The 14,940-nt window shown below is 40.1% G+C and overlaps 2 protein-coding genes across 4 annotated transcripts in view; one reads left to right on the top strand and one right to left on the bottom strand.

Annotated features, from left to right (window-relative positions):
• The window catches only part of slc36a1 (solute carrier family 36 member 1), a 49,471-nt gene extending 43,066 nt beyond the window's left edge, over positions 1 to 6,405 (bottom strand). For all 3 annotated transcript variants that reach the window (XM_030395941.1, XM_030395942.1, XM_030395943.1), the window contains exon 1: positions 6,210 to 6,405. The gene's annotated coding sequence lies outside the window, so the exon portion shown is untranslated. The remainder of the gene's footprint in view (positions 1 to 6,209) is intronic.
• A 1,003-nt stretch (positions 6,406 to 7,408) lies between these two features.
• On the top strand, positions 7,409 to 11,118 carry atox1 (antioxidant 1 copper chaperone). The gene is made up of 4 exons (XM_030395944.1): positions 7,409 to 7,584; positions 8,057 to 8,132; positions 9,692 to 9,840; positions 10,079 to 11,118. The coding sequence occupies exons 1-3, from the start codon at positions 7,579 to 7,581 to the stop codon at positions 9,814 to 9,816; spliced, it is 207 nt and encodes a 68-aa protein (XP_030251804.1). The 5' UTR covers positions 7,409 to 7,578; the 3' UTR covers positions 9,817 to 9,840; positions 10,079 to 11,118.
• The last annotated feature ends 3,822 nt before the right edge of the window (positions 11,119 to 14,940 follow it).

The raw sequence follows: 14,940 nt of genomic DNA, 5'->3' as shown, positions 1-14,940 counted from the left end.
AGAGTCAGAATTAGCAGCAGATGGAAAACATGATGAGTAACTTCACAGTGAAAGGAAGTTACAGTGAAGGATCATGCGCTTTCAATAAAATGCTTTCCCTTTTAATCAAACCTAACCTTTTTCAGTTTCATCATCATGAAATGATGTTTGCCATATACAGAGAATGCCATATCCACTGCCCTTTGCGCAGTCTTCATACACCCTAAGAATAACAACAGCTACATCACAGTGCTGGTTGTTGACTTCAAAACAATGTCATCCATTAAGGTAATTGGAAAACACTCTGGGCATGAGTACAACACTTTGCAAATGGATATCGGTACTCCTCACAATCAGACCCCAGACGGTATGGATTGGCAGTCACACCTCCTCTATGTTGGCGCTAAACACCATCCAGCACAAGATACAGAAGTATCTGCTGCCATAGCACCAGACTATAGAGCAGCTTCATTCCTCATTCTCATCACTCCACCATATTAAATCTTTTTTTTGGCTGTAGTGAAAAAAAAGGACTCAAAACTCAATTTTGTTTTTGCATCCCTTTTAAATGACAAATGAATGAACAATTTTATATGGTGGTGTTTTGGTCAGCCTGAGCTCCTCTGTAGTCTGATGGTAAGGCAGGGGATAGTTCTGTAACTCTTGTCTAGTCATTTTGCGATTATGAGGCAAACATTGTATCAATGAGAAGCAATGCTGAAATGCGGAATTATAGCGATCAACCCTGTCATCTCAAAGGCTGGCGGACTAATGTGATGGTCTTTGAGCAGGGCACTTAACCACAGCGCACTGAGCCATGCTGTTACATAAGAACAGCAGGAGGGCCGCAAGTTCAAGCAGGGTGTGTGGGAACTCTGTGCTGCTGCTTCCTCTAATCACACGAGGATTTGTACAAAGGCTTTGCTGTCCACCTGTCCATTCATCTGAGGCCAGCAAAACAGTTCTGACTATGTCACATTTTTTTAAGTTTGTATTTCCCAACTTTAGTAAGAACACTTCCTTAGAATTCTTAGCCCCTTTCACACCGGAGAAGACAGAGCCACACACAGAGCCAAGCATCTCCGCTTTTAAGATGAACCGCTGTGTAATTCACACAGAAAGCCGGTGCTGCGGCTCCTTAAGAGGAGTGACGGTACACATCATGATGATGACATCAGTGTGTTTTCAAGGGGTATCCCCGGTGTCAATCTTAACCCAAGGACAGTTTATAATCATATGGATGCTGTTATAATGTGTAGTGATTGAGATACTGACCCACCAAACATCCTGGAAAGTGACAAAGTTACATTTTTCCCGCTAACTTACATAATAACATAATCGCCATCACTAAACTGGACGCTGTCTGACTCTGTCACTCGCAAGGACAGAGGCTGTTTTCTGGGGGAAAGTTTACTGAAGCCTCGGTCCGGATGGCTGACCGTCGCAGAGATTTATTTTCATCACAAACACTCGGTGAGTAAAAGTTTTTTGCTGGTGACTGACGCTGTTTTTCAGGCAGAAATGTGATGAAGGGTTGGTAGGACAGACAGGAGGACAGACGCTTCTCCACATACAGCTGTGGTATTTTTATTTCCTCATATAAGTTGCCAAAGACAGTTACTACGTTACTTTTGTTTGGTCATGTAACGTTGCTTTGTGGGAAATTTCTCTTTATTAAGTTGAGTAAGTTATCAGACTGTACGATCGACACGCCCTCGATACGCAAAGCCAGCTTATCCGTTCACACTGGTTCGGTTCGCAATAATGCGGTCCTGACACTACCTCCAGAGGCGGATCTGTGCCGGAGCGAAATTTCACCCCTCGCTGGATCTGAAACTTTCACACTGAGACTGCGGTGGGGAACTGGTGCACTAATCCTGCATCCAAACCACAGTAGGAATGAGGCTCGTGTCACAGCACGTTTTGTGTGTGCTGATTTTACAGGCGAGCTTATGGCATGAGCTTCTTATCATGTTAGACCAATCATGTGTTCAGGAAAAAAGTGTATTTCTTAAAACAGTAAAAAGGGTAGACAAGTAGTAGAAGAGAATTCCACAACTACTACCATGTGACCAGACACAGACAGTGTCCCAATTATGAGCTACACAGCAACTTTCACAGCATGCTGTGATATGAGACGACTAAACTGAGCACCATTGAAATGCAAACAGCATGGTGTGCAATTTCACACACCAGGACTTTAAACTGAAACAAAAAGGATGCTGAGAATTGTATACTGATGTTTACTTTACAGGTTTTCACAAGACATGAATTAAGACGGAAAAAAATATTGATACACCTTCAGCAAAGGTAACTTGTGCATTTTAAGACATTAAAATGGTGTTACAGCCTATTGGGAGTGTACATAAACTTTAGTTAATTTCGCAGTCTTTTACGCATTTATATATTTGCTGAAAACAAAAATTATGAATTATGAAATACTTTTTTGTATTATGTATTTTTATCAGGGCTGCAGCTAATAATTATTTCAATATTGATTAATCGAGCTGGAGCCTGAACACTTACCTATCACCAGGTCAAGAAGGCCCATTTTAACCTGAGGCACAACGATTACTAAAACTGTATTAGTTTTAAAGCCGCACAATTAATAAAAATATAATTAAGATTCACAATGTAACTGAGTGCAAAGTCTAAATTACATGAAGCAGCAAATTTTTTTTTTTAAATGTGAAAAAAAATGTGTGACAAATGGCATTATAAAGAAGTAGTGTAGTGCTGCAGAGCTGTCCTGGTGCAGCAGTGTTCATTCTGGCAGCCATTTTAGATGCATTTTCAGTCTTTAAACGAAAATGCTTGTTAGCTATAGTCACAAGTCATTTATATCCTCCATAGTTTTAGTCAGGTTAAAGTCAACAAAAAGTCATACGTTTTTGTCAAAAATGTTTCCTCTCTTTTGAGCTCATTAGACTTATAAGCCTCTGCATGATAAAAAGAAGCTTCATGTTTGAAGATTTCTTTGTCAAACATGTCAGTCTGTTTGATGAGGCTGAAGTGTATCTTGTACTTAGAAATACTATTAATATAACACTACTGGTGAAAAAATTAGTCGATTAATATTCCTACCTGGCTACAGAGCTAAGAAGTAATACAAATACCTGCTGTGTCATATCAGAAACAACACTTTGACAAGATAGTTTCTGCAATGTCATGCTCAAACTGCCCTTTCGTAAAGTAAGTAAAAACAGATCCAGCATTATAACAAGCCGTTTGTCCCAATATAGAAACAAACAATTTTGCAGGCAAAAACGTTACAGCAGCAATATATCACACATCTCCCCATAAGTTTTATGTGAAAATAAAGACAGTATATGATAAAGCAATTAATTTTGGTAAACCAAAACTTTTACTTATCCTTGAAAAGTTATAAAGTTAATTGTGAAATTAGCTTGATTCACTCACAAGCTTTGATGCTAGCAAACTGACACTGACTCAACATTAGCTTGGAGGTCAGGCTCATTCTTTCATCAATTGTTCCCCAAAACTGAGAACTTCTTGTGTGAAAAACTGGCCTCCAGCCAGGCAAAACCAAAGCGGTTGGCTAGTTATTTTTTGCCACAAGCTAACACAGCCCAACATTGACCTGACATTAGCAAATTTATGCTTAATTAACATTAGAAAAACATTCAGTCTCAAGCCACGGGTCATCTCTCAGTCTACCTTTACTGCACTGTGTTTTCACTTAAGCTAAATCATAAATTGTGTGTGTCCATAGATAGTGTCATTCCTTTTTTCCGGCCAAAAGCATCATGTTGTTGTCACTAACTCCCTGCAGTTTGGGACAGCATTATCTATCCATGACAGGTATGTTATGTTTATAATTTGACTGAAAAAATATACGTACAAATGTGATAAAAAAATTATTATTTTAAAGTCCGATAACATTGAGTCACGTCTCCCTTCCTCGACAAAAACAAAACATGCATTTTTTCATAGTTTTCATAATCAAATATGTATTTTTAGCTTGTCAACGTCTCATCACGGAAAAAAGGTTGTTGACAAACATTTTTCGTCATGCCATCTGTGTGAAAGTTATAGAGGCGGAATGGGGGGACAGTTTCGTTCCACCTCTGATCCACCAGCAGAGGTAATAACAGAGCTGCAGCAGAAGCAACACAGCATCTGTGTGAATGGAAATGCCAGCAGCGGGGGACAGGGGTGTGTAAGATGTCTTCACACTGAACACAGCCTTCACTTACAAATAACACTTCAACCTACAAAGCAACGTTACAAGACCAACAACAGTAATGTGGTGGCAGGTCTTGTCTTTAGCACCTTATATATGAAAAAGAAGTATCACATAATGGAAAAGTGTCTGTCATCCTGTCTGTCCTACCAAACTCTTTGTCACATTTCTGCAAGAAAAACAGCTTCTGTCGCACAGAAAGACAGGCAGCTCCCGTAGTTGAATGCTGATGATTATGTGACGCAATTCAGAGCAAAAAACTTCAACTCACTATGTTTTTGTCACCTACCACTATTGTGTAGTTGTAGTTACTGTCTCTGGCAACTTGTATTGAAAAAAAATCCAAGCGACAGTTGGCCCTCCCAGCCAAAACATCGATGAACTTTCCCCCAGAAAACAGGATCCCTCCTTGCAAGTGAGAGTCAGGGTCCACTATTTACCGACTCCGATTATTTGATGTAATTTAGAGCAGAAAACATAACTTTGTCACTGTCCACAATGCATGGTGGGTCAGGACCTCAATCACAGCACTTCATAACAGCATCCATATGCTTATAAACAGCCAGCAGATACTGGTTTAGATTTACAAAGTCAAAGGAACAATCAGATCTCAACAATATGATGTGTACCACCACATCGCTTTTGGTGTGCTGTACAATATGGCACAGTGGAATGGCATCATGCCACTGCTGCTTGGTTCAATGTGAACAAACAATGGTGGCATGAAGGCGAGCCTTCATTGCAGCAATAATGCAGAGTCTCTGTGTGAAAACAGAGAGGGGAACACAAATACATCATAAAGTGTCTTGTTACAATTATAAACACTTGTTTATCAAATGTATCACGATAAAATATAAAATACTGTTATGAGAAATCGTATTTAATGAAAATACAACTTGTAATCTAAAAAATACAAAAGACACGCCACACAAACTAATATTATTACATCTAGACATTAAGCAGTCTCAATATGGGTTGGATTTTCCAAACGTTAATTGGAGCAAATAAAATAAAGTTATCATTGTGTCTATTATCATTCAAGTAAATTAATGTTAACCTTAACTCTGGGTTTGCATCAAAAATAGCAAAACGTTTTCTGATGGAAAAATGTCCAACATATTTCATGTATCATTGCTGATTAATAAATGGTATTCAATTGTGAAGGCAGCACAAAAAAGAAAAATAAATTACTTAATTACTTCTTATCCCTATTCATGATACAAAAAATGATCATACATATAAACTGAGAACCCTAACAAAATTGCAATATCGGTCAAAATAATCACAATATGAGAGCCCATGATGGCACTTTAATGTCACTAGTACTAGGCGCAGTACTAGGTGCCAATAGCGACCTTTACATTCAAAGGTCTGAATGCTAGTATTAAAACAGATAGCGGCCCCTGTTTACAGATGATAAGCTATCAAACAACACATTCCTTGTTTGTCCAGGGCGGGGTCAAAAAACGTTTCACCCTTCTTCTTTAATCCTCTCATATTTTACTTAAAAGTAGAAGTGTGTCCTTTGAATGACAGCACAACAACACACACGACCGGATAATCCTGGCCAGGAGACAGTGTCTGTCTCAGTAGACAGGATGTTTAAGCAGACACCCCGGGAGAAAACATCACTCATGACAGGATCTAGCCAGGAAACGACAACCTTCACCTCAGATTATGATTAATTGTGCTGTGCTAAGATAGCAGTTGTGCAATAATGGTTTAGATGCTATTTGCTTCCGACGGAGAGACACGTAGAGAGGGGACCGAAATAGCAAGAAACGGAGAGCTAAACTGCGAGTAGCATTAGCTTAAATATGTTAGCAAGAAGCTACACACTAATAATAACGTGTTACTTGGATGGAATCATAGCAGTTTGTGTTGCCTGAGCTCTATAAAGCAGCTATGCTAATTCTGCATGTCATAAACCTTGGTTAGCCAACGTTAGCTAACTGTATGTATCGATGCCATCTTTGTGTCCGTAAACACCCAGCAAACAGGCTGTACAAACCGACTAACAACCTACCTCTGTTAAACCGTGTCTTCTCCGTGCTCTCCTGGTCTCTTTTACAAGAGGCTAACCTCGCCGCAGACCTCTTATTTTCATATCGTTGTCATATCTAGTTGAATGCAGCGCAGTGACACTGCACCGATTGAAAGCAGAGCAGGAGTCGACTCGGCTGCTCTCGTCACAGAACCAGCGGTGTGGTCATGTGACCCGGCCGAAACCGAGGTGTATCGTGGCGTCAGACCAACTGTTGCCATAGATACGGATTATAACTATAACAGTGTTTGTTATATCGTTATATTTCACCAATTAAAAGTCATATTTAAAAAAAAAAAGGAAAACAACTTTTCATCTTGTTGGGAAGATGTAAACACATCTTTGTGAATTTGACGTCTCGAGAAACCTTGCACTGTGTAATGGCAATAAAGCAAAAATACTGACTGACTGAAATTGAATTTCTATTTTACACTTTACGATAAAAGTAAGTTTTGTTCAGTGGTGATGTATGTATTTCTTCAGAAAACCCAGCGTCACTACTGAAAGGGTCTTTATTTTGAAAAATGTTGCGGATTGGAAGCGCTTGCTTTGTGACCCGTGGCGGGGCGGGGCGACCAGACTGCTTTTCTTTTTAAAGGTTATTTACACAGTTTGTCTCTCGTGTATCCGCTCCTCTGCTGCTGTATTATTTTAGAAAAGCAAATCAGAAAGAAAATACCATCACAAAGGGGTTCAAAATGCGCAATAAAAAGAGGCACATCCGGTCAAGTCACCCGGGTTACAGTTCGCGGTGCGTCAAGTTAGCCAAAATAAAATTAAAAGTGAAAGGGGTTTTCATTTAATATACATCGTAAAACAAAGCAAATTAAAATGCATTTTAATACAAGCATATGCCAGTTTGTCTACTTGTGTCGAAATGTGTAGACATACTATTTTTTTTACCTTACCATTATCAAATAAATAACTAAAAAGAACAGGCATATAACAAAGGCCTTTAAATGTCCAATAAAAAGAGAAACATCACTTCGGTGATCATTTGCTGTGCGTCAAGTTAGCCAAAATAAAAGCAAAAGTGAAAGGAATTAACATTTAACCGGCAAGCCAATCATGAAACAAAGCAAATATAAAAATATTTATTCTAAAATGTACTTCAGTTTTTATACTGCAAAAAACCTTTGCACCTAAACAAATACGAGATGGTACAAATAAACCGTGCAATTTTTTCCAAACCGGAAATCCGGTAGATCCGTCGATCAGAGCTAGCTTGACAGCGACCAGCCGAGCTAAAGCAGGTACTGATCACTTCTGGAAGTTTTCACATTTTCTGCAACATTTTCGAGTCAGCCGGAGGTGAAAGTCCACAGCAGGGTTGCGCCACAACGTTTCAAACATGCCCGTGAGTCACACCCGGTATTTCTGCTTTATGGAGAGCTTAAAACAGCATTTAGCCTAGTGCTATTTCAAGTTAGCTTTTAAACTTGCTGTAGTCGGCTGAAATAGTTAGCGTTATATGTTAACAGTTGCTTCCATTGATACCACGGATAGGCCAGGACCGATCGATTGTCTTTGACTTGATTGAGCAATGGCCTGAATTGATCAGCATATACGTTTAGCAGTAATTACGCATTTCAGCAAGCGCTGTAAGAAAGTGCAACGTCAATCATGCTAGGTCTAACGTCACAGGAGTGGTCTTCAAGCTGGTACCGACATGTTAACTCCACTGTTTCTCTTATCTCACAGAATATGACCATGAGTAATTGTTTTATTACATTCTGTTATGATTCAATTAATGATGAATATTAAGCAAGAAGTCAAGTGACAAGTGACGCAGTAAGATAACAGCGCATTATTTGATACGTCTCCAACAGAAGCACGAGTTTGAGGTGGCGATGACGTGTGAGGGTTGTTCAGGAGCTGTGACCAGAGTCCTCAACAAGCTGGAAGGTGAGACCGAGAAGTCACCTGTCTTATTCTCCTCAAGGTTATAGAAGAGGAGGAAAGCCACACAGAGTTGATCCTATACTAAGGATCAGTTTATGCCTTTTGCTGTACAGTACTGGATATTGTCCAGTCATGCCATCCACTAATGCTGTCATACCAACTACATAGCATTATCCTTTAACAAAGAATATTTCCTTTAGTCACATTTCTCGTAACACAATTCTCCTGATAAAGCCAAACTACTTCGAACAGTTTACCTGCGTAACAAGAGTAACTGCAAGCTGACACCTCATATTAATTTAACTGGCATATTCGAATGTGTTTATGGCTGATCATTTGTTGCACAGATGATCAGCCATCAACATGTTCTGGCTGATCTTAAAAAAACAAAATTACGATTAGTGTAACTCTAATTTTTACTTGTAAAACCAGCTGCAGCTGTTGCTTTATCTTGATACCAAAGGGGGCAAAGGTCCGCACATTCTCTACTCAACTCGAAGCACAGAAACTTGTTGAAGAGAAGACTCTGGTAAAAAGTACAGATTCAACTTCTTTATTCGAGCAAAAGCGATAAAGTACAGGCTCTGAAATGCAATCAGAGTATGACAGTAAACATGATCCCTCTGAAGCACTTCACTGCCTTTTCTCCGAATTCCACTCTCCCTCTCTGTCTGTTTTCCGTCTTCGTCCGTCTTTGATTTGTGCCACTAAGTCTGCCGTGCGTGATGTGCACTGACAGGTCCTGTGATGTTGGGAAGGCGGCGTGCGATGATGCCAAATAAAAAGAAGCCAGAATTCCCCTTGAATGCGTTCAAACTATAGTAACAAGCCTTTTGTTTGAAAATGTGAGGAGGAGAAAGTTCAAATGTTTGTGTTCAAATATAGGGAGGAACAGTCAGAAGATGCCAGAATAATAAAAAGTACAGATAGCTGAAATATCTACTTAAGTACAAGAACAAAGTATTCGTATTTTGTTGCTTCTCGCTGCTGCTTGACACACATTAAGTGGATTTTTTTTTTTTATCAGCAAAACATCTAATGCAAGTGTGTACCTTTTAGATACCACCCTTCAAAACTCTGTAATATCACGTTTACCTTTTGTTAGAAAGTATGTAATGTTAGATGACTGAAGATGAAGTTAAAGCAGCTCTCTCTGCTGTCCTTTCACAGGATCCAGTAAAAGTAAAAGTTCAGTTTAATAGCCTTTCAAGGCGGCTTGTATCACACGCTGCCCCGTGACCTCTTGGCTCTGAATGTCAAGTCAGCCGACGTGTCACATGATGCAGTGGCAAAAACGTTCATTTGGTCTGGAAGAGACACTTCTGTCTTCTAGCTCAGACCAGACTCGGACTCAGAGTCAGTCGGCGGCATTACAGCGAAACCACTGTTTTGTTAAACACACTGCCCCGAAATAAACACTTCCCTTCAGATGCTCTCACGCTGTCAGATCTCATTAACTCACGATGGTAGTTAGTGGATTTAATTTTGTCGGAGAACTAGAGCCGCCTTCTGTTGCTTCTTGGAATCAAACGAGGCGCCTCTTTGTCCTTCTGTGCACTCAGGTGTGACGTTTGAGATCGACCTGCCTCAGAAGCTGGTGTGGATCGAGTCCGACAAAGACGCGGAAGTTCTCATGCAGACGCTGCAGAAATGTGGAAAGGAGGTCAAGTACAACGGCACTAAATGAAGGAATCTGGTTTACGTAGAACAGGTAACGTGATGGGGATAAAGTCCACATTGGATAGTTTGTTTTCCACAGATTTATTTAGATGATTTCCACAAACCTGCTGTAAATCTGTAGGGTCTTTCTGACCACCACAAACTGGAGGATTCCAAGTGTTTGCTGTTACTTTTTTTTTTTTAATATAAACTACATGTTACTGATCGGCAGCACCTCGGTGTCAACGCCAAGTCCTGAAAGTCACGGCTGTTTTCTGTGTTTTCTTTAGGAATTCATTGCCGCTGGTGCAAAGTGAAGATTAATCCTGAATTAGAAGCTCTTTGCCTGTCTGGAAGAGTCTGATGGATCCTGGTGACACCCCTCCCCTCTTAGATGCCAACTGCTCACACGCACAAAAAGCCCCTTGGCTGCAGATCTTCCCTCGGTGATTTAACTGCCGAGCATATTTGGAGAATGACAACAAACCCAAAGATCATGATGTTAGCACTGTACCAGTCATCCTCATATTGTGTTTATGTTTGTCCTCCAACAAGTTGGCCTGTATTCCCTGTATTTTGAGGATGTTTTCTGAAAGCTTAGCCTTCCTCCATCTTTAATTTCCTGGCAGTGGCAGTCGTTCTTTCTGTTTAGTTTTGCTTTCAGTTATCTTTATTTGATAAACAATATACAAGGAAAAGGCGGGGCTGTACAGTCACATGAGATGATCTGGAATGTAAAACCTGTCAAATCAAAAACATAATTTCATGCAACTGGATAGTTTAAGCCTAGCTGCCATTTTCGTGTTATTATGTTTGTAACTGTTTTTCGCTTCTAGTGTAAAAGGCCAAAGCTCAAAGCTGCAGGACAAGACACTCTTAAAATACATTCCCTGTGTTGAAAAACTTACTGCAAACTATTGGCTATGTTTGCCTGAACCATGATGACTCAGTATTATTACATTTGTTGGATTTGACGTAATGAAAATTTGTAAGAACGTGTGTGTCGATCTGCTCCAAGGAGGAACCTCAGTCTGTCTCTCTTCCCTTCAGGGACCATCCGCTGGACTCGTTTTTGTAAAATTCCTTCCTGTTAGCTTCACAGTTTACACTACAGTAATCCATTAAATCCACAGGTCAAATATATTATGTAGATTGATTATCACTAACAAATGTCTGTGTTTTGTCTTTAACAAGCCTCTTGTTGAAATTCTCTCTGTCTCTGCTACTTTGGGAGAAAGATAATCACCCTCTGTCTTGGGCTATTGTATGTGTCCTGATATGTTATGTATGCACAGAGGAAATAAAATCTGTTCCGCCTCAGTGGTCACACTTTGCTGTTTTAATTGCTTTTTGTAAAGCTTCACTATAAGTAATATTTAGGTTTAGGTACAGATGCTAATCTGATCTTTGGAGCATTTGCTTAAATTACTGGAGAGCAGTGAAAAGTACAGACAATGGAAATACTCAAGATCAAGTACCTCAAATGTACGTAAGTATGATATTTGAGTACATATGCTTATTTACGTGTGTTCTGCATGACATCAGATATGAAAGTGTGCTGTAGTATTCACATTGCTTTCCTGACAGCACTCTGCGCTATTTTGTCCCGCCTGAATGCAAAAGAAAAGCCATACAATGAGCTCTTTCTCGCTTACAGTTTTGTTAAAAATTTCCGTTTACCACCCCTGAAATACATAAAAAACAGTGCAGAGGAGCAATGACGATTAAACCAGTTTAATTCACTGCAGAACTATAAATAAACCTCCCTGCTGCACTTCAGTACGAAAACACCCTATTTTTATACTCTCGTCTATAAACACACTGTGAAGGTAGTCATCTTTGTGACCACAAACCCAGCTGTAAGGGTAGAAGCTATGTTAATCAAAAGGTAACCTTCCAGTGTGTGTTGCAGACTGAGCCTCTCGTGGTCACCTCAGTGTCAGCCACAGTGAAAATGTTCAAGTTGCATAATAGCTCGGTGCTTTCGCCACCAGGAGGAGCTGTGTGACCAAGATGTACCGTCTTTCTTTAGAGCTTTGAATTGTTATTAGTCTCCTCTTTCTGCTGCAACTTCGACTTTTTCTGATGAGCTCTAGGACAGGGTGTGAAGTAAAAAAAAAAAGAAAAAAAAGAAAGTATATTGTCATATATTTGGTTGGAATCAGACATTTATTTGTGCAGTTTTTCTGTGCTGTGACTGTGAAACACGTGGGTGCCACTGCCAGCGTGACCAGGAGGACAGGAAGTTTTGGATATGCAGACAGGAGGGAGCAGGAAGTGGTAGAACACGCTGAAACTGTGATCATCACTGGATGCAAACTGAACTCCTCCTTCACTGGTCACATCAGATTGAAAGGCAGCTGTTTTACTTCTTCATTCACCACATTTGAATATGTAACATATGGTTTGGATATTTTCAGGAAAGGGTGTTGTATATTTTAAGTTACGCAATCACAAACTTAAAAACAGCAAATTGAATAATAAAAGGTGTTATAGTGTTTGCCTTTACATTACAGTTCCATGATGTTCCTAACCAATAAAAAAAAAAAAAACGATACATATTTATCTATATACATATATATACATGTATCTTCTGTAGGATGGTATATTAAAATGTGAATTTAAAGGTGCTACACTAAACACTGTTCTTTTAAAGCATCACCAGGAACCTTTTGTAAATAAATACGTGTCATTTTGAGATTATTCTCCCATCTGTCTGTCTGTCAGGCTGCAATCACAGACAGACCCACAGCCCTCCTCACAGCCGGTTCAACCCTTGCGCCGTCACCGTGAACGACCCCCAGCAGGACGGTCACCAGTGAGGCGTAGAAGAGGGTGCCGCAGCAGATGTAGAAGGTCCAGCCGAGGTGCTGCAGCAGCTCCGGGTCCTGCTGTTCGACGGACACCAAGAAGGCGACCAGGGCGCCAGCGCAGAGAGCAACTGCAGATGACAGGAAGTATTAAATGAAATGCCCCATTAGACTAAAGGAGCAGTTCACCCCAACATTTAAATTCAGTAATTGTGGTTGATTATTAGGAGCTGCCTGGTGCATGACAGTTTGTATATGGACACGCTGAATGATATTTATCTGTATACAGGTTTAAATTGTGCTTTGTACCAGAGATGATGTTGAGGACCACAGCAGCGATGGCCTTCTCCCCTCTGTTCAGTGCAGGTCTGACTATGAGCACAGCAGTCAGAGACAGCAGACTGGAAGCAGACAGAAACACCCAGGACAAACTGTAGTTGCCTGTAAGAAGACGATTTAAAATGGTATACTTAGTGATTGTGCTTTAACTATCTGTTCATATGCACATTTCTAAACCCCTTTCATATGTCTTACAGGTGAACATCTATCCTGTCTTTCATCTGTCGTCTGTTGCGGCCTGTCTGCGTCGGTCGGCCATTTTGTGTTTTCAGCTGAGCGGCATGTAACTTTAGCTTTTAGCCAATCAAACAGGCTTACAGCAGCACGCCGGTATGACATATAGCAGGCTATGGTTAGCCTTTTAACATGCACATACCTTTCCTGTTAATATGACAGGATGGTAGCATTTTAGCTTGGTAGCATAGCTTGGTAGCACGCAGTTAACACAAGGTTAAACATGTTACGCTTAGCATGTTAAATCATCATTTTTCATGCTAACATGATAAAACTTATGTTTACATTTTTGAGGTACTTGTACTTTACTCGAGTATTTCCATTTTCTGTTACTCTTCTACTCCAGTACATTTTGGAATGGAATATTGTACTTTTTACTTAACTTCACTTTTTTGACAATAGCTACTTTCACTGTTGGAATGTAAACTAAGTACATTTACCCAAGTGATCTACTTGAGTACAATTTTGAGGTATTTCTACTTTACTTGAGTATTTCCATTTTCTGCTTCTTTATACACCCACTCCACCACATTTTGGATGGCAAATACCGTACTTGTACTCCACTATATTTATTTGATAGTCACTAGTTACTTACAGGAAAATCATCCAGTAAGTGTATGTATGATATAACTTTTACTTGAACTTTGAATACTTTCAGATTATTAAGACAAAATATAACCAGCTTGTACATTACGGTGTAATATAACATATCCAGCTACCTGGCAGTACAGCTGATTGAACCTGTTTAATTGTTTACAGAGAAGTCACTGCTCGCCATCACAGTAAATCCAGAAAATATGATCTCCATAAACAAAAGATGACATCACGTATGATGGATGCTCACCCAGCCAGGCTGGAAACGTCATGCAGCTGGACAAGCCGTCGTAGGCGCTGCAGAGGGCAAAGAGTCCCTCACTGGCCCCCTGAGTTAGAACCAGCCACTGCGGCGAACAGAGACTCATTGTGTACAGCACAAACTCCACAGATAACAGGGCTGTCAGTACAGTCACTGGGTTCCTCATATTACCGTCCCACGCACACAAATACTGTCTGTCTCCAGCCATCTGATAGTTTTAATTCTTCTCTGCTTGAAGAATCTGCTGTCGTCTTCAGTTAGCACAGTTCTCTTTAAGTTTAAGTGCATAAATTGGTTGCAATGACACTAAATGTCACCAAGACCTCTGAGGAAGGCACATAATCCACAGGAAGCTGTTGTTCTTTTCATAAGCAGGTGTGCCTGTGTCTAACTCTACACTGAGAAATACAGTGTGTATATCCATCTTCTTCTTGACTACTGATGTACAACATGTTGCTGGGTGCAGATTTTCCCGGACAGTTTATGTTGTTCCTCAGTTGGTACAATTAATCTAATATACTGAAGCAAATACGATCTGTTTGCTTCTGCCGCAGGGCTAATGTTGACCGTGTTCATTCAAGTTATCAGCGCGCTTTTGTAGTGCATGTTGAATGTGTTACTCACTATCCTTTTGAATGAGCTGTCAGCAGGCTTGAACTTTCCATTCAGTGCAAACAGAGCAGGACAAATCATACATGAGCTTTAACCTGGAAAAGTTATTTTTGTTGACAATGACCATATATCTTAATATTTTGCCTTTAAATGGCCCATACTGATGCCTGCATACTTTTAGGGTTGTTTTTTTGGGGTCTTGGACTGTTTGTTATGGTTTGGGCTCGACAAGACAGTTCAGGGAATATGAGGTGGATTTTCATTGGAGGGTTTACAATCGTTCAAAGATAAATTGAAGAAA

Source organism: Sparus aurata, chromosome 18, assembly GCF_900880675.1.
Source record: "Sparus aurata chromosome 18, fSpaAur1.1, whole genome shotgun sequence".
Lineage (NCBI taxonomy): Eukaryota > Metazoa > Chordata > Actinopteri > Spariformes > Sparidae > Sparus > Sparus aurata.
The sequence above is the reverse complement of the archived record's forward strand: the minus strand, read 5'-3'. Positions and strand labels throughout refer to the sequence as shown.